The sequence below is a fragment of the Pezoporus occidentalis genome, unplaced genomic scaffold (assembly GCF_034315485.1).
Source record: "Pezoporus occidentalis ecotype Australia unplaced genomic scaffold, CSIRO_AGI_Poc_V1 ctg99, whole genome shotgun sequence".
NCBI lineage: Eukaryota > Metazoa > Chordata > Aves > Psittaciformes > Psittacidae > Pezoporus > Pezoporus occidentalis.
Window position 1 is genome coordinate 1,287,447 of NW_026916358.1, and position 27,861 is coordinate 1,315,307.

The 27,861-nt window shown below is 43.2% G+C and overlaps 1 protein-coding gene and 1 long non-coding RNA gene across 8 annotated transcripts in view; one reads left to right on the forward strand and one right to left on the reverse strand.

Annotated features, from left to right (window-relative positions):
* The window catches only part of LIMS1 (LIM zinc finger domain containing 1), a 75,672-nt gene that overhangs the window by 17,790 nt on the left and 30,021 nt on the right, over positions 1–27,861 (reverse strand). For 2 of the 7 annotated variants that reach the window (XM_062606981.1, XM_062606983.1), the window contains exon 2: positions 397–556. In XM_062606981.1, coding sequence (XP_062462965.1) covers positions 397–556 — 160 coding nt within the window. Of the gene's footprint in view, positions 1–396; positions 557–2,820; positions 3,175–19,638; positions 20,056–27,566; positions 27,676–27,861 lie in introns of those variants that run through there. The other 5 variants (XM_062606982.1, XM_062606979.1, XM_062606980.1 and 2 more) reach the window with 5 other exon arrangements.
* On the forward strand, positions 3,218–10,610 carry LOC134157729 (uncharacterized). The gene is made up of 3 exons (XR_009962442.1): positions 3,218–3,339; positions 5,405–5,634; positions 10,514–10,610. It is a non-coding gene; the product is annotated as an uncharacterized LOC134157729 (long non-coding RNA).

The following is a 27,861-nucleotide window of genomic DNA, read 5'->3' on the forward strand; positions in this document are numbered from 1 at the left end:
GTGTCCCTGCCCATGGCAGGGGGTTGGAACTAGATGAGCTTTAAGGTCTGTTCCAACCTGAACCATTCTGCGATTCTATGATGTATCAGATTCATACATTTTAGGGAAAAAAAGCAGCACTGACAAATCTCCAGCGTTTTTCTGGTTTTTGTTTTTGTTTTTGTTTTTTTTCTCAGCTCTGATCAGATTAGGCTATACATTTAAAAAAGGTTATATACACTGAAGCCTTCCAAATTAGCGCAGAGATTCTTTTCTCCCTCTTCTGAGCATATCCTTTTGGAGCCTAGTTTTAGCCACTGGACCTTCTAAGCTATTGATCTGCCCATAGCTACTTCTGCTATGGAAAGAAGGCACAAGGCAAAGGCTGTGGGCAAGAGGGGCACTCTGCCTGCTTACCTCATAGAAGAGCCCTTCAGGAAACTGTTGGAAGCACTGGGCACAGACGAAGCACTGCTCGTGGTACAGCTCCCCGTTGCTGTTGACAATTTTCTCTGCAGGGGCAAAGCCACCCCGGCAGCGCTCACAGATGGCGTTTGCAAGAGCATTGGCCATGTTGCTGTCATAAAGAAAAAAGAAGCAGAAAGAAAATTAGCCCAATTAGGCAGCACCACTGTCTGTGGGGCTCTTTTCTTTCCCCAAAGCCAACTGCATCAGCCTAACACTAGGCTGCTCAACTCCACAGAAGCTTTTCAATGGACTTAATAACTTGTGGCATCCCCTCATAAATACAACTGACATTTTCCCCTGCTCCCAAACTCTTTAGAAACAAAACCCCTGCAACACACTCTAGTAACTGTAATTAACTCAAAAAATCAAACTGAAATGTCATTACTACAGATGCATTTGCAGGTTTTTTTAGAATGAGAAATGGCAGGCAATTCAAAGAAGTACGATTGAAAAATACATTAGAATTACAGAAAACAAGGGCAAATATTCACAATAATTGAGGACTGGCATCACACAGGAAAACATAAATGGTAATTCCAAAAGAATTCCTAATCCTACAATGTATATAACAACATTGGTTTGAAAGCTCAAAATAAGCAATGTGAAAGAGTGTACAGTATCTAACCCAGCAGATATTACTGAGAACCAGAGCAAGTAAACAATTATTCCCTATATAAGCTCTGCATAGCTTGAAGTCATTTTACAAATGTAGTTTGCAGTGATGGGATTTTTGGTTGGTTTGCTAGGGTTCATCTGAGGGAACTCAGCCCACAGTGTGCTGGTGTTGGTCCAGGGCCAAGGTAGAGGGTGGCAATTCTCTGGCTGCCCCACTGTGACCCGAACAGAGGCAAACACAAGGTGGCAAACCCATGCCAAGGATGCAAAAGAATACTCTAATAGCAACCTCAGTTGCTCCTCAAATGTATGTGACCATACAGTGACAGTGTGGTAACTGTAAAGCAGAGAGGAATTAGCTACTTCATTAGGACTGTGTCCACTTCTGCGGAAGAGAGTACAGCTGTTTTTCAGTAATTAAGCCCAGAAAAAGGCTCACCCCATTTTTCCTTTGCAACCATTTTCCTACTCATATCTAGACTCTCAAAGCTATGCTTTCAGGATAAATTCTCTCCCCTAATACTATTTGACATCAGAGAGCAAATACAGGTAATGGTCTAGTTTCATTACAATCTGGGAACAGCTGGCAATCAAACATCTATCTGGAAGCTTATTAAACAACTGAGATTATTTTAAACCCATGTGCACGCATGCACCCATTTTGATACAGCTATCATGCTGTGCCTGTAAGTGCAGAGCACTCAGTCCTCTGCACGATGCCAAGCTTTGCCTCCCAAAGGGATAAGAACTCTCAGTTCCCACCAGGTTCAACAGGAGTTGAATTCATTCCTTGCACAGCATCCAAGGGAGAAAGCAAACGCCTAGCACGTGGCTGAAAAAGGAATGTGCTTTATCTATTTCTTACACTGTCTCACAGAAGAGACCTATGCAAGGTCACATCTGACCAGTTATTATTAGCTGGCTTTTTCTCCCCCTCTCCTCTCTCTAGAGATCTTTGCAGAAGAGAAAAAAAGTAACTGCTATCCAAATATTCACTGCCCCCTTGCTGAAGCAAGGGGGAGAATTTCACAAGGAGATCAAATGTATGTATCCCACACATAACAGACAAGCCTATGGACAAACTAGTGATTACACATATAAGCTGTAGTTAACTATAAAGCTCACCAATATTCTCCTTAGATTATATATGCTTTCCATGGTAAAAAACCTCAGTCAATTCACCCATCCTCCTTCTCAATCTAAATGAAGAATAATCATAACAGAAATCGGGATCTTTCATCATCACTTCAACAGTCCTCGAGCACTAGGGATGATAAGAGCTGCCAGACAAAGTATAATACAAGCAAAAAGATAAAACAAAGTTCAAAAATAAATGAAAACATAAAGCTTTCCTCCTCAGTATGCAAAAGAACTTCACTTTGAAACACATCATGTATGTAAAACCAGTGATGTATGTCTGCTTCAGTGATGTATCGCTTCTGCATTAGCGAAGCAATAGCCATTTACCCAAAATAATAGGGAAAGGACCTGAAGTCAGAGACACTATGTGACAAATTCCAACCCCGTTTCAACTGCCGATAAAAACTTCTGATACAATTAATGATGGAGTTTAAAGCAACAGCACAGATTTTAGTTGATGATTACAATTGGCAACGTATCAAGCAGAACAGTGGCAAAGGCTGCATTACAAGAATGACTTGCACAGCCTGCCCAGAGCTCAGATAATAAAATACATATGTACAGTACACCAACAATGTCACTGCAGTTACACCGCGAAGCCGAACAGAATGAACTTACAATCTTGCATAAAAGTCACAAAACTCTTTGTAGAGTTTTATTTCACTGTGCCTACGCTGCAATTTTGACACTGGTTTCTCTTCATTCCCTGCAGAGTTGTGAGCATCAGGAGCGCTCTTGTGTGCAACCTCTTCATCCTCTGGGATGGGGAAAGGGCGAGTTCTGTGCTGGAGGTCCATCTCTCTCTAATTGCTTTCCCGGGTGTATATATTCTGTGCTTATACTGCAAGGAAGCTGTAGGCAAAGTCTGCAGAACAGTATCCTGGACTTCCCCTTGCTCCCAAAGAAGTGATTTACTTTCACAGCTCCGTGTCATGTAGCTGGAGCTGCTCAGCACTCTGCTCAAGCTTCAAGTTAAAAGTTCAGTGGCGGGGCGGTGAGCCCGTCATGCTGTGATTTACTGACGCTGCCTGCAAGCGGAGGAGCACATTCCCCTGCCAGGCCCTCATGCAAACTTGGATGCTGGAAAGGGGCTTTCACTGGCGGCTGCTAACAGAAGCAGCCCAGGAGAGCTATGGTGTGAGTAACCTACAGGAGCAAATTTGTTCACTACCAAACTTGTCTGCAACTACCTTCTGCTTGGGCGGGGGTGGGGACAGAGGCAGATTCCAACAGTATTTTATGGTGGCAGATTCCAACAGTATTTTATGGACTTTCATGTTCCACTTGCTTCTTCTAAATCATATGTGCTGGATTTATCTATAGGCAACTTTCTTCTTGTCCGTACTTCAGGGAAGAGGTAGGTACAGATGGATTGTCTGGTTTCTGTTGTGCTTCATAGGCCATTAACCGAACTGCCAGGTATGCTATAAAGGGCAATATATGACAGAGGAAGAATGAAGCTTGATTTCCAGTGATGTGCTGGGTTTAGAACAATTATCTAATATAAGAACACGTACTGAAGTAATTTACTGTGGATATCAGGGAACAAAGAGAGCAAAACCAGGAAGAAAGAACTGAAATTAATCATTCCTTCACCACAGAACGCTCTCCTAATGTTGCAATTATTTCATGGCTACATTCTATTTTAAAACCCTGTTGTGCACTGCTTACTAGGGAAGGCAGTGTCAATTAGCTGAAGATCTGCAGCTAATAATCACACTCCTGAACGCTCTCCCTACTTGAAGCGCAGCACTTGCAGCAGACATGGGACACTCAGCTTCCTGCAACTCCTAACTGCAGACAAAGCAGGCTTTTGGGAAGCCACCCTAAGTAACCGTCCCTTGGATTGAACTGACTCAGCCTGGTTAGCAGTCAGCTGAACTGCAGAACTGCATGCACTTTGTGCTCATGACACACAGCATGTTGTTATCTGAAGAATCTGCTAGTCTGCAAAGGGGCATGAGAAAGCAGAGTAGGACAGGACGGAGATGAACACAGGGAACAAGTAGAGAAATAAGGACTAGAAGACCACTGAATCATAGAATCATTTAGGTTGGGAAACACCTTTAAAGTCATCAAGTCCAACTGTTAACCCAGCACCACCAAGTGCCATTAAAACATGACCCTAAATGCCACATCTACACATCTTTTAAGTAACTCCAGGGGTGGTGACTCCATCACTTCAGTGGGCAGCCTGTTCCAGTGCTTGACACCCCCTTTGGTGAAGATATTTTTCCCAATACCTAATCTAAACCTCTCCTGGAACAACGTGAGGCCATTTCCTCTCATCCTCTATCACTTGTTACCTAAGAGATGACAAAGGAGATGACAAAAACTCCAGTCAAGTCTTCTACTTCACATGCCTTCACCTTCCCAGATCTTGCTGCAGAGGGTCTGGTTTATGAAGGTTTTAGGCTGTACCTGTCACCACCAGCTGGGACAGCTTGCTCAGTAAGACCACAGCAGCACCCATGCCACTCTCCACACAGGCCTGGGCTTGCACATAGCCGTCTTCCTGCAGCATGGCCAACACAGCACCACACTTCTGCGGCTGCCTGATTTACGGGATAGGTTTGGTCAGGCGTCTTTCATTCACTTCTCAGCAGGAAGCAACTCCTGGGCAAGCTATTCCCCCATGTATGTGGGGTCCAGGCAGCATGACCCTTCTTATTTACCTGTCTGTAGGTGTGATTACCCATCTTGCACAGAGCTGCCGGCAGTCACAAGCTGTAACAGGCTGAGGAGGCTGCACCCTCACCACTGACATCACTTGGCTGGAGCTCAAGCCCTATTTTATCTGTCATGGAGCAAGCCCCAGATCAAGCAGTGCTCAGGTTTTAGCCCTAGGCCACAATGACCTCGTCAGAGCACCATGACAGGAAACAGTGCTGGAAGAAAGGTGGCTGCGTCCTCTGGAGCACAAGAAAGAGCGATGTTTGCCAACAGAGATGCAGACATAGTGATGCAGGCTCTTATTCTCCATCCTGCCTCCCAACATGTCCTGCACAGGCCAATGCCGAGCTTCTTTGGGTATGACAAATTCTAGGGAGACTGACTGCAATGGACTAATCATACTGATTCATCCAAGGCTAGTGCAGGTGCACCAAGCCACTAAGATAAGAACCAGCAGGTCAATCTGCCTCTTCCCCTTGTCACTGACCATTTCCTCAATTGTTTTCTTGTATTTTGTCTCGCATTGCAGGCAATTCTCCTGGGAGGCTGCTGCTGTGAATCAGAGAGCCCTGAAGAGTTTCTTTGTCCTGGTGGATGACTTCAGTCCTTGAAGTAACCTACACTCCACAGGCTACCAAGGTGACTGGAAGCCACTTCTGCTGCCTTGTGTCTTTTGTGGTCAACAGGAAAATACTTGCCTGCTTCTTTGGCTTGCCACTCTGCAGTCTTCTGCATGGCTGCAGCAAAGCAAGTAATACAGTAAGTCAGTGTAATAAGATGTCCATCCAAAAAGCCTGGTTTAATCTTCCTAGCTTTTTTCAAGAAGTAGTCCTTCATGGTACTAGGACTCCATATATGCATTAAGTAGAAGCTGCCTGGTCCTTGAAGCGTATTGGCATTGCTGCTGGTGGAATTAGTCACCATTTGGTTTTGATTAAGCAAAAGAGAAGTTTTCCAGGAGTTTAAAATGGGCCTTTGTGCTATTGAAGCAAAATGCAGTTTCTGCTGTGAAAGTCTGGTAATCCACAAATCCAGAGCAGCTGGCCATGCTCCTCTTTTCTGTCATTTTGCTGGAGGCACGGTGCTGAGACCTGAAATACACTGCTAAAAATGCATGACATTCTCATTAGGGAATTCTAGGTTACTCTGAGGTGAAGCCATCCATAGGGAGCAAGAAGTGTGTAGGGGGTTGCTGATTTGTGGCAGCAGTTTCCCAAGGGCAGTCCTGGGATCTGGGACAAAACCTACCAGCCTACTGTTAAGGAAGCAGTGATAAGGAGAACAGAAAAGGGAGAAGTTGAGTATTTAACTGGAAAAGGTAATTAGGAAGGAAGGAGACAAAGGCTCCTCCTGGCACACTGAGGATTGTATCAAAAGCTAAAGCTGAAGGTGGGGAAGGTGCTAAAGGAAACGGCAGAAGAGGGGAGAGGAAGCGTTCAACTGCAGCTACGGAGAAGAGCTTTGGAAAACAACAGCAAAAATAGCCACACTGCTTCACCATCACCGATGGATGACTGCTGCCCAGCTCACACACTGCTTTCACGGGACAGCTTTCAAATCCAGCTGCCCATGCCGGCGGCTGCCAGAGGCAGATGGGGACTCTTACAGAGAAGGCTCGGTGCCTGGCCAGCCCCTCTGAGTGCTTCACTCCGTGCCACAAATAGACGTGCTAAGCAGTCACAGCTCCAAACAAGGTGCTTGGCAGAAGCAGCTGCTGCTTGGCAACCTACTTGTGCCACCATGAAATATCACTGCGTCACTGGCACTGTCTGGAGGCCACGTGCCCCTTTGGGTTATGTGGGGGGGATAAGTAATCAGAACGCATCCCTTCCCTTCCCGCATAGGTTAACGGTGATTTCATTCTAACATCGTCTAACGCACATGCTATGCAATGGCCCTCACATGCAAAATACAGAACAACTAGGACAGAGCTTTACTGCAAAATACGTGTGGACTTGCAGACCCCTGCACTGATTTCTGCACCAAATTCTTTAAGCACTAATTGACTTTTTGTGTCTTCTTTCAATTGAAATGAAAAACACTCTTGGGTTCTGGTTGCTGTCACGGTTTATCTCTTAACAATTTCTGTGTTAAGCTGGTCTCCTAAGGCAATCTGAAAAAATATCAGTATTTTCTATGATAAAATGCACATTACCAGTAGGTTTTTTACATGTGCCCAGCACTGCTCTAACTTCTGTTTCTATTAAGAAGGATGGAAAACCACCTTGAAACCACTGCAATAAAAAAACAAGGTGAATTCTGAGTGCTCCTGAAAGTTTCAACCTTTAGTCTTTGGCACTAAGAGGATAATTAAGCTTATGTGGTGTGAGTTTCAACATAGCAAACAAAAAGGCAACTCTGGCTGTTTCATATACTTCAATATAAATTTATTCTAGTATAAACATGTCCAAAAATGCTTTGGTCTCTGCAAACAAGAGATGGTTAACATTCCATCTCTCCATAAGGAAATGAACGTAACTGGAATGAACAGGTAAGCGGCACCTTCCCACACCATGTTTTATCAGCCACACAAGCACAGTGAAAAAATCAGTCTGACAGAATATTTAACAAGAGTACTTTCCTGTTGTAAGCAATATTTACAAAAAAACTATGGGATTTTCTTCCTGCTGGTTACAGACATTACCAAATGAAGCCATGCTTCTTGTAAAACAAGAAATTACTTCTGTGTACAGACATTTGATACTTTTTAAAACAGCCCTTTCTCCCCCCCGCCCCAGTTTTTCCTCTGCAGACAGGAAAAGCAAAACAACAAGGGGACACCCCATCACATGTAAGCAGCTCACAAGAACTCTAATAAATTTGTACTGCATGAGATACAGCATGCTGTCAGTCATTCCTAAAATACTCACCTTATGTAGTTGACTTTATGTATACTTCACTATTGTGACTATACTGTATTCAAACTCTTCCAACTCAATACATTTTAAAGGTGCATTTCATATAACAACATTTGTATCCCATTTCCAATTTAAGACTAATGAACAAGGTCAGCTACTCAATACTAGGGGCTGCACAGCAAATGTGTGAAAAGAACTGAAAAGAACCAGCTCTTCAAGACCAGCAAGACAAGATCAGGCCCACCATGCTCGAAAGCATCCTTCTGTTTGTACATGCACACAGTGAACACAACACCAAGATCATTCAGTTCTAAAATCTGGAAGTGTTTGAGCAGAACAGTATTTATCCTGGTAGAAATAAAAACACTGGAAAGTCAAGGGGGGCACAGGAGAGTATAATCAGGCAACTGCAAGTAAATTGTAACTCAGTGTACATGTGCTCATTTCTCCCTTCATTAAGGATCAGATTTAAAATTCAAATATGGAAAAATGTTTGAGATTGCATTTTCTGACATTTCAGGAAAAAAGCATCCTGGCCTGTTTCAGAAATAGCACAGCCAGCAGGACCAGGGAAGCAACTGCCCCCTTGTACTTGGCGCTGGTGAGGCTGCACCTCGAATACTGTGTTCAGTTCTGGGCCTCTCACTGCAAGAGAGACATTGAGTCACTGGAGCGGGTCCAGAGTAGGGCAGCAAGGTGAACGGTCTGGCAAACAAGCCTTATGAGGAATGGCTGAGGGAACTGGGGGTGTTTAGCCTGGAGAAGAGAAGGCTCAGGGGGAACCTTATTGCTCTCTACAGATACCTATCGTCTTCAGATTAACTGTTTCCTAACACCAATATCCAGTCTATGTCATCTGTTACTGAAATCCATCAAAAATCCTTCACCTAATCCTTAATGTAATGGCAAATGCCAGTGTTTGCTCCTGCCTTAGCCATTTGCCCATGCTATCTAGAACTAGTATTTTCACAAGCCAAACACCATGACATGAGAGGTTTATCCAGGAGCTATAATTAATACCATGACTCAACATAACACCCCAGCTACCAGGAGAGGTTTCCAGTATGTCCACACAGTTCCTTGTAGGGTACAGTTAACTGCAACACCAGGCTTCCCGGCTCACATCCTTGTTATAGCAACATCCCCGCTGGAGACACCATACTAAGGACTGAGCTACAGCTTTACTAACCAGCACGTCACTTCCAAGTTTCCTCTTGAGTATTACTATTAATCTCCATTGCAAGCAATGTAACCTCTTGAACCATTTTTACCTTTATCAAGTTTATTTTTCTCTGCTGTAGAGGAAGTGCAAAGCTTTTCATTGCCTGAATTAATTTGTTTTGGGCAGAAGCAGAATGTGGTAAAGAAAACATCTCTTCAGCTGTTGCTCTTCTCTCACACACACATATTAAATTGTAATTATTAGTCATTCCAGGTTTTGGTTTCTCATTTTTCTCTTCCTACAGTCACTGCAGCATTACCAAGCTTTAAAACTAGCAGAGGATGGCAGACAGGTGAGCCACCTGCACTTAACACTGTGGGATTAAATAATGGCTATAATATTCAACAGCCAAAAGAGAATAACTAGAAGCAATTTATGTTCCTAAGAGTCAAGCATGATTAATGTATCGACAAATAAAGCTAGTGCAAAATAGCATTGATTTCATATTTCATTATGATGGTCTTAACATTCTGGGTAATACAAATTGAAGGTCTTCATCTTGCACTTTATCAGCTATTCAATACTAGTAGCAGGCCTATCAAGTAAGCATGAATGAATTTCAGTTAGTGCAAAGCAAAACTTCCACACATTTTCCAAACCAAAGGCTTTGGTAACTATTACAAGGTTTTTTAAAGTAACGTTTTTCACCCCAACAACTAACTAATCCTGAATGAGTAAAGCAGGAGTGAATGCTTATTACATGTAAGACTTGTGAGGGAAGATGTAGAAGTAATCCCATGCAACAGCATGTTGCTGGAATTATCTGAAGGAGCGGTGCAGGTTATTTGCTTGGCAGAACAGAACCAAAGGGAAAAGGATGGGGTTTTCTGCTTTGGACCACAGGGGTTCAAGTCCTGCCAAACCTCCTTCCCCTTTTGCTAAATAAGGGCAGCCAGTAATTTGAGAATTAGCTTTTGAAAGGAATGTAGTTTAAAACTAAGCAATTACTTGTACACTTCAGGCAAAATTCATGACCCGCAACCTGGTAACTCATGGAGATAACCTATCCTGAAATTGGACTGCTACCATGTCCTTTTAATACATATAAAAGAAGCAGATTTTTTAATATATCAGAAATATAATATAGCATATGCTTCAATTTCTGAGGTCAGTGAGGAGAAACGTGCCAGACAACAACTGAAAAGCCAAATATCAAGCAATTCAAACAACTTTCAATGCAAACTTTCCATACAGGAACAAGAAGGGGACTGGGCACAGCAGCTTTGAGTCATGAGTCTGAGTGGGTAATATTCTTCCAATAGCTGAATAGAAATAGAGCTCAAGAGGTACACTCAACCGGGGATCAGGAACTTTACGCTCTATGAAGAGTGTGGCGTTCACAGATTTAACATACTGGCAAAGACAAATGCCATTTCACATCCACTTCACCTTCGTTCGTTCATTCATTCATTGCTGGAACAGCTTGAATCTTTTGAATCTTTCATTTAAAAAGGCACAGCTGAGAAATGCTGCAGGTGTTGCTGGCTGTGTCTGCTCTACCAGTATGCTACTGCCTTTGAGGCCAATAGCTGACAGTTTGTAATTAATTTTCTTCTAGGTCTACCATGGCCATCAGAGCAGACAAAAAAAGCAGAAAATCTATAGGGAAATACTTCATAAAAGTCATACACCACATTTCTCTTGTTGGACAAAAGGCTCATGAAGTTTCATCTCCTTGATATATAAAGACCCAGGATTGGGTAATTTATCGCAGGATAACTTACGATCTGCTGGCAAAGCTGAGCAGTGTCATCCAGAATCACTGTTCACAGAGTGTCATACATGAAACCACCATTTCAGAATGCTACCAGGAACTACCTACAATCTGAAGTTTCTACAAAGCTGGCAGATAACAAAGATACAAACTGAATAATGACTAAAGCTGCTATGACAAATCAAATCAAGCAAAACCAAAACACACAGTCCTGTGCGTTAGGGCATCAGATAATACACATGAAAACTCAGAGCACCACTGGTGCTTGGTAAACTCTGTAGGAAGTCCCTGAGCCACAGCTGATGGTAAACTGGGGTTGCAACCAAGGGAAATCCCATAAAAGGCCCGCTCTTTCCTTCTACCTCCCTCCACACACATCAGCTTTTGACCACCATCAAAGGCAACACAACTTGGCAAGCCGGAGCTGTTCCCATGTCTGGAGAGCATCATGTAAAAAGCTCACAGTCCTCTCGAGGACACCATGTCTGTTTGTTTTGTATCTTGCAGAACAGCCCAGAGACCACAGTAAAACAAAACAGACAGAAAGGGAACCCAAATTTAACAGCCTTTAAGCTTGTTCTCCCCAGTGCCTGCAAGTTGGTAATTTTTATTAAGTAGTGACATTGACATAATTTAGTTTTTATCTCCTCTGCAGAATACTTCTGTGTGTAATTTCACTTCAGTGTGAGAGACTGCATCAAGCAATGTTTAATTATAATGAAGAATAACGAGCAATCACAGTACATTTTCTGTAGGGAACACCTCTGATTAGGTGTTATCAAAACACATGAAAGCAAAGGCAGGAAAAAAAAAAGAAACCTACAATTTATCTTCAGACAGCTAGTCTTGCGAGAAAGCAATTAAAATCCTAATTGCTATAATCATTAAAGCTTAACAATTTATGAAATCATAGATTATTATAATGAGGCAAGTCTAAAAGGAACAGCAGTTCCTGCTACACAAGCAGCCACCTCCAGTCATATGGAGTCATGGGAAGTGATAGACAGGTGAGCAAGTCAAACAAAATTACTTAGGAATTGTTATGCAATGCAGGAGACAAGGGGTGAGAGGAAAGGCAAGAAGAGAAGGGTGTATTCCTTGGGAGTTATTTTAACCCCTAGAGCAATGAGAAGTACAGCACAAATGAAGAGTAAAGCCTCTAGTAATTTGGATATCTCAAGCTAAGGCTCAATGCAAATTCTAAGTATTGCAATATTAAATATAACCATGAAGCATTTTTTTGCTAGATGGAAGTTATTATAATTAATAATAATAAATCAGTGTTACGTTTACATGGACAAATCCCCTCTTCAATTAGAGCAGCTAGCCGGTGAGCCAAAGTGCTTTTTAATCAAGAGTTCCCAAGCACGTGGTTCAAATGAGTATTTCTGGGTTCGAACTCTCTACTATTCCAGCGGAGTTTCTAACCGCAACAAATGAAGAAGTGTACTATTTTGTGACATAACATTTATTTTCAAGCTCTTCCTGGTTCAATATATTAGTCACTTTTGTTACCAATGTATTGAATAATTACTGCTTTACCTGCTGACACTGGCATGGTGAGCAAGTACAAAAAAATACTTACAGAAAGTGGCTATATAAATATTAACATTTGTGATGCTACTAAGAAATGTTACTGTGGAAATAAAATTCAAGGAGGTGCAGACAGATTTTTTTCTTTCTGCTTTCAGTACTCTACGACATCTGAAAGCTCAACAGGGTCCCTGGTTCCCCAGACAGCCCCTGCCCAGCATCATCTTCTCCCCCTCCCAGGAAGAGCAGGACATCTTCAGGGGGAAATTGTGGCTGGAAACATCTGCCCAACTTAGATGTCTGCTACACATGGGGTTTTGATGGCAGGCTGAGATGTGTGACCTCGTACAGGTCCCAAATGCAGCATCTCATAAGGAAAGGGAGGCACTCAGCTCTACCGCATTGCCGATGTTTGGGGGATTTTATTCATTTGTTCATTTTATATCACCTATGAGCTTAGCTGTGCAGAGCTTATCCCCCCAAGGCTCAGTGGGACGTAAGAATGTGCTTTTGTCTCCTATTTCATCTGCGAGGGAGTCTTTGTGCATTAAGTTTTGGGGCATATCCACATGCCTTCCAGCCTGGAGTCAGAGCACGAAGGCAGCTGGGAGCCTGAACGGACCCAGCATAAGATTGCCTGCACCTATTCATGCAGATGTACCCATCAGCTTCAACAGCGGAGAACAAAACAAAGCAGATACTTCAAACCTATTCATGTAGAAAACATCTACAGTGCTTTCTGCACAAGAGAACAGAGCAGTGAACCAGCTGAGTAACTGACAGCCACTGACTGAAGCTTGCCAATGCTTATTTGCTGCAAATGCTAAAAATTTACTGTTTGGTAAGAACTTGAGACTAACCTCTTCAAAATTTAGCTACAATTTTAATCACATTTGAACCCACATGAACTTAGAAAAGAGAGCTATGGACAACAATGATCAAAAGAACTTTAACTGTAATTGTAAAAAAAAAGAATATATAATTGCCCCTGCTTTTCCCACTACCTTGTACTGAGCTTTGGAAATTAATGGTGTATTTTTTTTTTAAAGGATTCATTCTATTTTTACAAGGACCATGGGATGAGAAGGGAAAAAAGCAAAAATAGCAAGCATATTGTTAAGTGACTCCTAATGATTAATCATAAATGTATGTGTACAATTTCCTTTGCATCCTGTTTGCTGAGAAAAGCGAGAAAGAATAGCTCAGCACACCGTCAGAACTTGTTACATGCAATTTCTAAAGACAAGGCAGGACAGGATTTATCAGAGATGTCGTTTTTCTCCCACCAAATCAATATAGCTTCCCCTCTGCTCTGACAAGAAGATTTCTCAGGTTGCACTTAGTTCAATGACTGTTGCAGACAGGGGAGAAATGAAGGTGCCAGGTAGTCCCCTGCATTCTGAGCTCTGCACCTGGGGAGCATCCCATGTAGTTAAGGTCTATGCATTGGTGAGCCTATCTCAAGCAGGGGAAGATGTGTGTTATGGCCATGGTGGATCCTCTTGCACCCCACCTAGGAAACCTGCATGCTCGATTACCTCTCTGAAATGCCTGTACACTGATGCATTCAGCACGGGGAATAAACAGGAAGAATTAAGAGATCAGTGTGCGGTCACAATCTCATTGCAATTGCAGAGACATGGTGGGATGGCTGGCATGACTGGAGTGCTGTCATGGGTGGCTATGTACTCTTTAGGAAAGACAGGCCAGCAAGGTGAGGTGGTGGAGTTGCTCTTGATACAGGAGAACAACTGGAACATACTGAACTCTGCCTACGCATGGATGAAGAATAAGTCAAAAACTTACGGGTGAGAGTTAAGGGACAGGCTAACACAAGTGACAGCTGTTGGTGTTTACTACAGACCACCAAATCCAGAAGAGGAAGTCAACAAGGTCTTCTATGGACAGCATGAAGCAGCCTCACAGGCCCTGGTTCTCATGGGGGACTTCAACCACCCTGATATCTCTTGGAAAGACAACACAGATATCTGCTGGAAAGACACACAATCCAGGATGTTCCTGCAAAGCACTGATGGTGACCTTTTTTACACAGGTGGTGGAGGAGTCAAAGAGGAGAAGTGTGCTGTTGCACCTTGTACTAACAAAGAAGGACTGGCTGGGGATGTGAAGGCTGGGGGTACCCTTGGCTGCAGTGACCATGCAATGGTGGAGTTCAGGATCCTGCATGGTGGAAGCAAGGCAATAAACAGAGTTACAGCCCTGGACTCCAGGAGAGTAGACTCTGGCCTCTTCAGGGACCTACCTGGAGGAATCCCATGGGATAGGGCTCTAAGAGGTAGGGGGAGAAAGTAGGGTCCAAGAGAGCTAGTTAATATTCAAGCATCACTTCCTCCAAGCTCAGGGAGAATGAGTAAGAAATGGAGCAAAGGCAGCAGGAGACTGCATGGATGAGCAAGTACCTTCTGATAAAACTCAACAGAAGGAAGTAAGTTTATGGAAAAAGGAACAGTCCATTTAGGAGGAAAATAACATTGTCAGAGTATGGAAAGATGTGATGAGAAAGCCTAAGGTCCATTTGGAATTAAATCTAGCAAAATGTGAGCCTGCTGCTGAAAGAGGTGGATGCCCTGATGATGAAGGATACACAGAAGGCTACATTACTTAATGCCTTCACTTCAGTCTTTACTGCTAAGACCAGTCCTCAGGAATCCCAGACCCTGGAGACAAGAGAGGAAGTCTAGAGAAAGAAAGACCTTCCCTTGGCCAAGGCTGGGTTTGAGACCATTGAGGCAAACTTCATGCACACAAATCCACTGGCCCCGATGGGATGCACTGATGACTGCTGAGGGAGCTGGCAGATGTTATTGCTAAGTCACTCACCATCACCTTTGAAAGGTTACGGAGAACAGGAAAGGTGCCTACAGGAAAGCCAGCATTACTCCAATCTTCAAAAATGGCAAGAAGGACACAGGAGACTACAGGCCACTCAGCCTCCATCCCTGGAAAGGTGATGGAGCAGCTCATCCCAGATGTCATCTCTAGGCACATGGAGGAAAGAACGCCATGCAGCAGTACAGGTTAGCGGCTGCCCTGCTGGAAAGCAGCTCTGCAGAGAAGGATCTGGGGGTCATGGAAGACAACAAGTTAACCATGAGCCAGCAATGTCACCAAGAAGGTCAATAGTATCCTGGGGTGCATCAGGAGGAGTGTGGCCAAGGGAGGTGATCCTGCCCCTCTACTTGACCCTGGTGAGGCTGCAGCTGGAGTACTCTGTCCAGTTCTGGGCTCCTCAGTACAAGACAAGGAGCTACTGCAGAGAGTCCATCAGAGGGCCACAAAGATGACTGGGGTCTGGAACATCTCTCTTATGAGGAAAGGCTGGGCGTTTGGACTGGGCAAATACTTTGTGTTGAGCCTTAGCTTAAGGTATTCAAATGACAAAGCTGGGTCTGTTTGGCCTGGAGGAGAAACAACAGAGAGGGGATGTTATCAATGCCACAAATATCTTAAAGGCAGGTGTCATATGAGGATGGGGCCAGACTCTATTCAGCTGTACCCAGCAACAGGATAAGGGACACCAGGCACAAACTGAAATATAGGAAGTTCCACCTGAATATGGAGAAGACTTACTTTACTTTGAGAGTGATGGGGACCTGGGACAGGCTGCCCAGGGAGGTTGTAGAGCCTCCTTCACTAGAGATATTCAAAAGCCACCTGAATATGATTCTGTGCAACCTGCTGTAGGTGGCCCTGCCTTGGCAGGGGGGTTGGACTGGATGATGCCCAGAGGTCCCTTCCAACCACAACTATTCTGAAATTCTGTGAAGAGAGACCCCTACTCCAGACAAAGCTGAGCTTAGGGCTTGCTATTTATGGCTATGGGTAGCTTCCCTTGAAATGCCCTCACTCTCCTCAACCGGATGGGCTCTGGTGGTCCTTCCCAGCCCCACCAGGTCCTCACTGCTGCCAGTAGGATAGCTGAGCTACTCACCCACCTGCAACCAAAGCTGGTGAGGTAGCACCAAGCACCAGCCTGTAACCTGCAGCAAGGCAGCGAGACATAGAACTCACTCCACAGCATCACAAGGAACCACAGTGACAGGTGGGCAAAATGAGCAAAACCAGGCACTAAAGTAAGTTTTGCTGCTTGTGTATCAGGCCCTGCAGACAGCCACAGTCGTGTGAGATGAGTTCCTCTCAAGATGACCTGGCACCTACTTGCTAGAGCAAGAGGCATCTGGAGAGACTTTTAAACATTTATTTAGGAACTCCTACTGTAAATGGAAACCTGACAACCTATAAAACTTAATGGAAAGAGCCAAACTATATTCCTATGGTCCTTCCTGCAAAAGACTGAGTGCACAGAGATGTGTGCACAGAGACTGACTACTCATAAAATGAACAGCAGATCCAGAAGACAATGATGGGGGTCAAACCTCTGGCTGAAGTGACACCAGTGGACACAGATGCAGAGGCTAAAGCTTGCCTTCCTGTTGTGAGGCTCAGAGTCCCACAGCACATGACCCATCATGAAGCTATGTCAACACAGGAAATTGTTTTTATACTGTAAAGATAATTGTTTCAAGAAATTTTGGTTCCTGGAAAATAAAAAGTATGTGATACATTATATGATAAACATATGCTCTGTACACATTTAAGAGTTCCAGTGCATTGCTTCACAGTCTCTTCATTATAAGTAACCTCAGGTATTTTAAGTACAAATTACTCTGGTGTTCCCAGGAAAGAGCGAAGGCAGGATTTTGACACCAAGCCCCACCCTGAGCTGCTTTGCAGCACTGAGATTGCCAGTATTTGGCTTTGTCTTGGCCACAGTTTATGGGCACACAAATCCCCATCTTACTGAGCATTGTCCAGCTCCTGCTGTGATGGCTGGACCCAGGAGCTGCAATTACAGTGGTGCTTGCAGCAGCAGAGCAGAGGCAGTCCAAGGCACCTTGCAGCCAAGGCAAAGGGGGGTCTGCTACTTACTGCTGGTTTGAGCCTTAACAGAGGACTATCCCAGCCTGGATCCCAGGAAACTATTACCAAAGGAGACAAAGACCTCAAAAAGGGCAGGAGAGAGAGAAATCCCATACTGGGCTGAAGTGCAAAAGGCTGTAAAATGAAACCCAGCAGATACAATGTATTACTTTAACAAAGGGTGATTTTCATTTTAATTCTTTTTTAAATACAGAAATTCTCACAGGATACCCTGAGGATATTGGCATCCTGAGTACATTTTGGCCCAGGATGAGAAAAATATGATACCTGAACCAAGAAAGCAGCTTTCAGTGAACTGTTCCTCGAGGGCTGACACTATTTAACACACGTGGATTAATATGTATGTAAAACAAAATATAAAGGAACTAGAACAAAGAACTGAAGAGAGAAACTATGGGAGGGAATTGCAAAGCCATGGAGGATGGCAAGCTGTATTTAGCAGACATGAAACAAACCTCCTCTTTCTTGTGGACTCTAGATACTCTGAAAGTACCTGCTAAGGACAGGCACCTAAGTGTCACCAGGGAGAGCACACAAGAAAAGCTGGAGGTCTCAAGTTTTAGAAAACTAAAGAACTTTTTCTCTTGTTCCTGACTGCTCTTTGCCTGGTTATTCTGTCATTATTTTGCATTTACAATACCACAGCCTTTTGTCATGGAGAATGCAGTAAAAATGACAAATAAGGTTGCCTGGCAACACACTGAAATGTCAGAAAATGGGTTAGGAAGGAGCAAGGTTTAGTTTGAATTAGAACTAGGTTAAGCTCTTAGCAAATACAAAAGCAGCTCTGTCTTCAGGTACCAGTTGTCTCTCTGCTCTAGGAGCATCATCTCACTCAATGCTCTATTAATCTTTATCTCCACTACCCTGCCTTGAGCTGATTCATAAGTCCCCTGATTTGCTATTTCCTCTAACTTGTTTATTTCTCAAGGCCCATCCCTGTTTCACATACTTCTCATCTTTAACCAGAAGAGGCTCAGGAGAGGATCAAACACCTAGACTGGTACAGATAACCCCTTCACCCCACCCAGCCCAGTAAGAGCCTCATCCCCATCTTGGACATGCATACAAATAAGAGAACAGCAACACAACCATAGAAAACTAGCACTGATTTTTCTTTAAAAAGCAGCTGTCTCTTCCCTAAAAGTATCTGTTCTTCCTCACTGAAGGTTTTGTATATGAGAAAGTAAACACAAAAATGTCAAGAATCTCTGTACATCCACTCTGTACTCCACTGAGTAATCCTCTATCTATATAATCATACCAATATAATATAGACTACTAATGCTATATGAAATCTATCTAGGAAATCAATTAGTTATTAATACTATAAATAAACACCAATCTCACCTATCAGACCCACAAGTTAACATATTCCTAGAACTGACCCAGTATTTCTGATACCTCATGGCAAAGAATCTCAGTAGGTTACAATCCTACACAATAATTTCTAACTGAAGTGCTGAGTTATAACAAAAGGTTAAATCCCCCAAATTTGAATACCCATCCTTCTGAAACTGATAACTTGGGTAATGAAAGCACAATAACAAAACCCCTTCATATTACACAGCACTCCAATCCAATGCACAAACACTAACAACCAAAAATAATCTAAAAATACAACTAGAGAACAGGTATTAGGAGATAGGAAGTACTTCCTCTCCACGGAGGCTTTGGTTAGCGTTTACACAATGATCTTTTTCTGAGGAGCTGGAAGCAGGACAGATTGCTTTCACACCGAGCACACTTAGAAAAACACCTTTGCATTTTAACGTTCTTGTCTGGTGTCTGCGCTTGCTCAGGTTACCAACAATTCTTCAATCTCCCCGCTCCAAACAGAGATTTTTTGAAAATGTGCTGTTACCCTTTCAAAAGGCAGGCAGCATCAGAAAGATAACCCTGGATGTTAAATGGATTTCCGATTTTTGGTCACCCTTCCTGGATAAGGTCAGGCTAAGTGGTCCTGCTGCATTCTTTTGTCTAAAGCCCTTTCCACAACAAAGAACCCCCCATGAAGAAAGCCAGAGCCCAGCAGCTTCCCCAGCCCTTCCACAAAACCAGCCAAGCGGAGGGGCTGCACCAGGACCCCCAAGAAGCTGCACAACCACAGCACCTGAACGACCCAAAACTGACTTCAAACCAGACCTAGCAAAGTTGTTAGGCTGCGGAAAGTTATTTACTTGCAAGTGCTGGCTGTCAGAACGGGTTCAGAAGCAAACACCAGCTAACACTGCCTTTCCCAGAGCCAGGGAAGGGAGTCTCACCATCACCAAAACCTACAAGGTCACCATATGGCCCCTGTTATCTCTCAGCTGGGTTGTTTTTTCATAGGGCTTTGCGACTGCTTCTCAATCCATGTGCTTTGCAGTGACTTTCGAGAGCTGTGTCTGCATTCTGTTTGCTAAAGCCACCGAATCAATCACTCCGCTGAGAGGGGCTCAGCGCTCCGGCGGTACTCGTCAATTCTCACTCACCTCAGCTTCTCTTCGTGCGACCCGGGCAGTCCCACGCTATCAGGGCGATCGCGTCTCCTCCTGTACAGACCTGACTGTGACAACTCTTTCAGCTGCAAGGCCATCATATTTCTCTACCTGGAGGGCTGTTTTTCTTAAGGGGGGGGGGTGGTGGTGGTGTGTTTTGGCTTTGGGTTGGGTTTCTTCCCCCCCCTCTTCCCCGCCTCTTCCAGATGTTGCTGCTGAGGAGCGTTGCCTGCCAAGATGCCTGGAGAGAAGAGGCTGAGCGGCGTGTCGGCACACCTGCACCCGCCGGGGCTACCAACCTCTGCAGGCAGGCAGGCAGGCAGCCGCTGCTCGGCTTCCTGTTTCTCGTAGGTACACACCCTCCCGAAGGGCACCACATTTCCTTTATCACTCGATCACACCTAAGGGATGTCTGCCACAAGCTCACCGGCTTCCCTACAGCTTCCTTCAAACTCACCCTGCCCCGACAGCCGCCACCTGCCGTGTGCTGTGCAAAGGAAGAGGCACTCCCAGCGCCTGCTGTGAGTCTCCACGGCTGCAATGAGCTGTTAAATCGCTCACAATGTAATTTATGACAAGAAGAAAGTCGTTAGCACGATGAAAATCCAGTTACTCAAGCATCTGAGCAAATTCTTAGAGGGAGATCAATGCAGCAAAGTGTGCGGCAAGGCACTTCAGTACCCGGCATTAAAATACACTTTCGGAAACTTAATAGCACTGTGCTTGTCAGAAATTGCTCTTTTCCACCCATCCAGAAAATCAGAAAAAAAAAACACAATGTATTTTTCTTCCTACTCTCAGCTATCAAAACATAACCACTGTGAGTATTTGTCACAGTCTGTAGTGATGGAGGGTCCCCTGTAATTGTAAAACAGGACTGAAAGTGCGTAAAGTTTCCTGTAAGTCAGGAAGGTGACTAGCAGGGATTCACAAGCTCTGTGTCTCATCTCACTTAGTAATTTTTCAGTAATAAAAGTCTTTGTTTCAACCCAAAAGGAGGCTTCAAAAGAGCTTACCACTTTCTGAGAAATTTTTACAATTTCTTCAACATTATCCTCAGCACATACAAACAAAAACTTAAGTCAGAGATTTTACTTCTGTGTTGTGTGGTTTTTAAATGAAATTGCATTTAATAAAAGTCAGAAAATCTATCAATTTGCAAGCACTGCTTGGACTACGATAGGAAATGAGGTCTATACAGTGTGAATTTCAGGGTTCATCACTGAAGTGGTTATTTTGTAGCAGAACACATGTAAGAGCGTTTTTGAGTTCTTCTAATGGAGAAAAGCATAACGTGTAACACTGGGTACGTCACATGACACCAGTTTTGTCAGGATTACCAGACTGAACACAAGCAGAGTAATTTTATGTAATGCCATTAGTGTGCTTCAGCCTGGAGCGTCACACAATGGAAAAATAACAGAAAGTGTTTTGGAAAAGGAATCTCATAACATGCCAAATAGATAATGGCTGGAGAAATTCAGGGTGATCTACATGACATTAGAAGGTTGCATGCACTGAAACGTCAACAAGAGCTACACATCTTAGCTCTGGTCCTTAGAAGACAAGAGAGAACAGTCATGATATTTGCCTAAACACGCTGCATTCCAGTTTCAAATGAAGTATTTAAAATTGTTTCTCAATATGCAGTAGGATAAGCTTAAACATAATTAAAAGACAATTCCATGCACTCAGTCAATCAGCGATTCAATGAAAAGTTAATGCTGTTATGAGTGAGGGTTAAGGATGGCAGATGACAGATGCGCATGGCACAGCAGCTTTTATATATTACCACCAGTTTTTACTGTGCTTTAAATATCACTGAAGCAATTATTTATCTTTGTCCAGACTATCAATTTTATATAATAACAATAATGATATAAAGAGTGAAGACAGAGTGGATTTTTTGCTGTGAAGATCTTTGTAAACTAATGAAATTGAACTATTACCTACAAATTTTTATTCACTACACAGCAATCTCTTCAATGTACACTGAGCACTTTTGTATTAATCATGACGTAAGTCTACCAAAAATTAAAGGAACAGTCTTCAACCCACTTTGCTGCAAGCTGCATTAGTATGAAGCACATAGCATTAAAACTAACGTCTATGTGCACGAGCAGGTTGTGTGATTGGAGAGCCTACGGAACAACAGCTTTTACTGAAACATACTTGGGAACCAGAGCTGCACCAAACCAGTATTATTAAAAGTTAAAACCAACGCCACCAGACAGAGCCTGTAAACAGAAGGTATACAAGGAGTGCAGACACAAAAATTAGTTATTTGTTATACAGACCAAATCTACCTCAAAATAAAGGAGGGCAAGACAGTTTTCTAAAAGAGGCCTGGAAGTCAGCTCCAGAGTCATCACTGCGCAGGCTTCTTCAGCAAACTCCAACAGGGGTCTAAGATGATTCACAAAATACTTTCTTGGAGGACGTGAGAACAAGCTAAAAGCTTTCTACAATAAGAAATCCAAACAAGACTCCCTTTCTGCCCTATGGGATCCTCCACCAATCCTCATGAGACACGAGGTTTCAAATCTGAAATTGCTCAAACAGCCAAACCCTAACTTCTGAGTTGCAAATACTTGTTGTAAGGGTGTTTTCTAGAGCAATGTTTGAGAATGTAAAACGGTATTTCTCCACTAAATCGCTTAAAGGTTGTCAGAAAGCAACCTTAGCAACCTCAACCTCAGTCAGAAAGCAAACTCAGACGGACCTTGCTCTATGGTAAGATGATCTCCCCAGCGAGTGCCTCCTGCTCCCCACACCCCCTTTTACCTTCCAACCCCTATCTGCTGTTTATAATTCCTTTTTGAGAGATTACATTCTTCTTGTGTGGGACGGGGCCACTCGGACCTTTCACATTCCATCAGAATTTTTGAGGGCCAGCCAAGTTACCACAGCTTTTCCTACTACCGGTAGCATGCAGCCACCTTCTATGTCCTGTACTTTGAAGGTTCACTCTTCACTTTCTAGTGCATGCCTCTTCACTCATACAACTGACCTTCCTCCTGCCCCCAGAGAAAGCTAACACTGCTACTGCAATCTGATGGATAAGCTTGGCATTATCAGCATTTTGCTTAGACTCATGCCTAAGCAGCAAAAGGTGGAACCTAGACGAAAACTATGCGGTCCTTCCTTCATCCCAAGCAATAAATAACTTTTTATTATGTGGGACAAGGCTCATGGCTTAAGCTTTCAGTGCAGCCCCACAAAGCATTTATCTTGATATAGCAGGCCTGAAGAGCACTCTCTAAATGTCTGAGAGTACTGTTCTTCTACTGACTGTAGGTATTCAGCAGAATTTTGCAATTTAAAAAGCCTTTAAGACAGACAGGCTATGTCCGGTTACTTTTCACTGTGTTCAAAGAGATGTGAACAATAATCCATGTCGTTGAATTTAGGAATAACAAAAAATGCCAAGCACTTCAAATTCAGTACATTTCTTCATGAGTCTGTATTTACAGAGAATGCACATTAACTACAGAAACCAGGAAAGACAAAGCTTTAGCTTTCATTCCACACAGAGAAGCCTTTATCAATGTGATTGATCTTTTTTCCACTCCAGTGGCACATTCTTTTGTTTCTTTTTTTAAGCTTTGAAGAAACCACAGATATCAATCAAATTTAGCTGAAGACTTTCAAAGCAACAGAAAAAGCTGTTTTCAAGGCAGCATAAATGGTCAAAAAAATAATTAGCAGAATATTATAAAAAGATTACAGGAATGTCCGTAGCATGCACACAGTTAAAAGGTGACTGCAGTGGGGAAGCATGTTTCTCCATCCCCCATTGCTCACCCAGCTTATCGCTGGGATGAGCTTCCAGAGGAACATGTCCAAGAGCTTTGGTTTTCTACTATTTCTCACAAGGTCTGGAAGGAAAACAGTCTTTAAAGCCAAGGAAAAGCTTGTACATCAGTGGGAATGCACAAGACTCCATGAAGCATACAAAGGAAGGTGGCATTAACCCTTCAGCAGTTTTGCAAGAACCCCCAAAGCACCCAACCAATGGGCTGACCGCAAAGGAGGCTTTATTTGAGATTCTCTGAACTAGGCTGCTGAGGCCAGTCCCCACAGATGGCTTTGGGTGTCAGTGAATAGTGTACCGTTCCTTGGGTGCCTGCTAGGGCAGGTGGTGATGGAAAGAAATGAGGGGAGAGAAATCAAGCCACAAATCTAAGGACACACACTTTGAAAATAAAATTTCAAACCTTCACAGCAGCCTAAACTGTCGATCCAAATAATTCACTAATTGCACATTTCCTGCCTTGTCTCATGTGACTCCAACATCTGGTTTAATGTTTCTTGTACTGTTCTGCTTAGTAATCAATGAATTCTGAGGCACGCACCTTTAATCTGCAGATTAGGCTAAGTACTGAAGCACCTGAACTATCCATGCAGACATGCAAAGCAGTGCTTGGGATTTATGTTTGAGTGCCAGCTGACCAAGCATGTTTGCTGCAATTCAACAGGAGCTGCTGGGGGATTTTAAACCTATTCTATGGTTGCATGTCCCTGCCATGCAATGTAAAAAAAACCCTACATAATGGAGTGCTCAGCACCCTTCAGAGCTGTAATGCACTCAACCTACCCAAGTCCTTTAACATTTGAGGGGGCAGAGGGAAGACGGGGGGGCTGCTGTGGTGAGCACAGGGGTCCTTTCTCACCCTTGTGGTACCAAAGGCATCTCTACCTCCACTGCAGGTGGCTCACAAAGTTTTGGTATGGCCAGGCAGAGGTCCCTGTTCTCATTCCAACTAATTCTATTCCAGTAATAATAATAAAATATAAAAGCAAGAACAGGAAAAGCTTCTGTCTACTTGAACGCAGAGCAAGGTCTTTTGGCTGTCTCCTCCAAGCTCTCTGCACATGCTGCCCCATGAATTCCTACAATTCAGCTAAAAAAGCCCCACAAAAAGCACATTTTTATCCAGCAAGTGGAATCCTGCTTCAGCTAACCTTTACAATACCCCCCTCTACTGGGAAAATGTTGCCTTATTTCTCAGTGCCGGTATTTCTCCCTACAGCCAGAGAGAGGTACAGATTAACCCACATACGGTTAATAACTCAGGCCAAACTGAGAGCAGAGAGGAATGACAGTCCAGCAGCTGAAGATGGAGGTTAGCGTTATAACTACAAACTTATGCTGTTAATCAGCAGATGATCAATGCACGAATAGGTTGCAAAGAACAAACCCTATGACACAGCATGAATCAGTTTTGTCCTGCCATTTGTACATAAGCTTCTTTAAAAAAAGAGTGGCAAACTAGCTGGCAAGCAGCTGAAGTTTTAAGATGGGTACCCTGAAATTCACTGGATAAACACCTTTAAAAAAGAGAAAGGAAGTGGGAGGATGGAACCCGCACCAAAAAGATGGAGTAAGGCTGGTTTTAAAGACAGCAAATTTAGAGTTTAGATTAATCTTCACAGCCTAGAACATGTGGAAAAACACAAGCAATTGCAAATCTTCATTTCCAGATATGGGACCTTCCCTTCAGAGTAATTTACTGCCTGGGAATTAAAAGTTTCTTCCCAAGAGGTTTTCAAATCCACCCAGAAATACACTTTTACATTTAAGCACTTTGTTTAGAACACATGAAGATACCAAGTCCGAAAAAGAAGACTCAGAAGTCTTATGTTTAAACAGGTTGACTTCTACTTGCACCCTACTACTGAAGATATATCCAGAAAGTTTACCATAATGGGATAAAATGCCTTTGGAAATGGGGGTAAAAAGCACCGGTGTCAGCTGGCTTTCTGGGTGACTGAATGTTCCCCCATAGGTGCTACAAAAAACTGAGGAAGCCTCCAGTAAAAACAAAGGCAGAAGCAGAACCTGAAAATGGGTGGCAAATGAAGGAAACTGCCTGGAGATGTGCTGCCCCAGATAACCTGGGGAACTGCCTACCCTGATAGCCAGGTTTGTGCCCCTGAAGCAGCAAGCCCTCCCAGGGATGAAGAAATGCCGACTAAGCTGTGCCAGATGGGCAACTGCTGTAACCTGGTTCTGCTGGAGTGCTAGTGGGAGATCCCAAAACTGTCCCCAGATTGACTGTGTCCTTTCACTGAAGGAATGGGAGCATTAGTAAGTCTTCATTTTTTCCCAAAACACAACTCATCAGAGTTAAACAATGCAAACAAAACCACAGCAGCCTACAAACTGCTCTGTCAACTCTGTTGACTGCCCAGCAGTTAATTCTCCTGTCCCCTTTGTTTTCCATCTCACGAATATAATTTTCAGATGACTACACTACATTGCAAGTAGAGAAAGAAAAGCCTCTCATCCAGATTTTGTGTTCTTTACACTTAATGAAATTAAACTGCCAAGGAGAGAAGATGCCATGCTCCCCTTGAGAAGGATGGGAGAGGTTCCAGTGCCTGACGACATGCATATGCTTGAAGGTACCACCATCTCATGGCATACAACCAAATATGACTGCCAAAGCAGTAGGTGACACTACTTTACAGCTCCAAGTGATGAGGTTTTAGAAGGACAACCCAGCCCTGAGATCCTGAGATGGTACCAGAGACTTTGGATGCTGCTGGCTGTAAGAATAACAATGAGCTGAATGGTGAAGGGTGGTCAATTTAGCAGCCCAGAAGCAATGATCCTGGTTGTACACCTTAGAACATACCACACAGCCACCTCAAACAGACTCTACTGCCCCAAAAAAGAAGGCAGGGGAAACACATTACAAAGGAAAGGGGAGGAGGCACTAGGGGCACAGATAAAACACTTGAGATAGCACAGGAAACCAGATATACTGAGAAGTATATTCCTTTGTCCTATACTCTGACCAGCATCTCCAAGAAAGGTAGAAAGCAGTAGTTCCCTAGAGATTATCACCTTTAAAAGGTCAGAGACTAGCAGTTTGATGGCTTTTAGGATAAGCAAAAGTGTATTTCAAAAGCAAAATATGCAAAGTAGCTCACGTTTCTAGAAAAATAAAGCTGAAGACATAAAAACAAAAAACAGGCAAGGTGCAATTTTCAGCCACTTAAAAAAAAAATCTTAATTTTTAAGTATATAAATTTTGGTTTGAGAGTTATTAAAACTAGTAATCCACATCCATGAGGAAAAATACATACTGAGAAGGAAGTCCACAGTGCAAAAGAAGTTAATCTAATTCATACTGGAAACTCAGAATAAAGTAAAATGGAAACATCACTCCTCTTGCCTTCATCTTGAGAAGATTACTTTTAGATTCAGCACAAAAATATAAAAAAATATGATCTCATATGGATTTTTTATAATATTTTAAAGTACATGAACACATTCAAGAATTAGCGCAAAAGCCTTAAACCAAAAAAAACTCAGGTGCCCTACCATAAAATATCTGCTTCGCTGGAAAAGTGCCTGACTTCTGAAGATAAAGATTCCCTCAAATGGTGCCAGAAGTGATGTAATTTCTGAAACAGGTGAGACAAAATTATTCCTTCCACTGGGATTACACTTCCAACTTCAATTACTCCACGTCCTCTTCCTCAGCCACTGCCAGCACTGCTCAAAAAAACTCTGTCAGCAACGGGGTTATCTTCAAACTGACCACAAAACCTCTGTTCTGGGTGAGGACAAAACAGTGTCCCTAAAAACACTGCAGATGAGCAATGGACAAAAATCTACTGGGAATACTAGAACACCTCTACACATTTCAAGAACGACAAAGGACTTTGCTCAAAGCTCTGTTACTGGTGCCACTTGCTTTCAGTACTAATAAAACCCAGCATTATCCACACTCTTCCTAACTCCATTTATCACCATTTCCATGCATGGTTCCTGCTCCTAAGAATTTCCCTGTGAACAACTAAAAGACTGTACAACTCCTTGCCCCTCTGTCTGTTCAGAAAGCAGCACAACATGCCCTCAGGAAGATGCAAGAGCCCGACCCTCAGCCCCAGCGACTGTGGACACTTACTGGCAGGGTGCAGCCTCGCTGGCAGCTGGTTCGCAATGAGCAGCCTTTCCCATATACAGCTTTACACTGAGTACTCACTGTTTGCATCTTTTCCCTGCAGTTATTACTGGTAGTTGTGATAAATTATTTAAAAAAAAAAAAGAAGTGACTTGGCAAACCACTTCCTCCTTTCACCCTGTAAAAAACTGACACTGTCGAGAAGAGGACAAACCCATCGAAGTTCACAGTCTGGTTCCACAAATTGTGTCATCCCAAGTCTCCATCTCAAAAACACCAAGGAGAGAAGGAAGCAAAT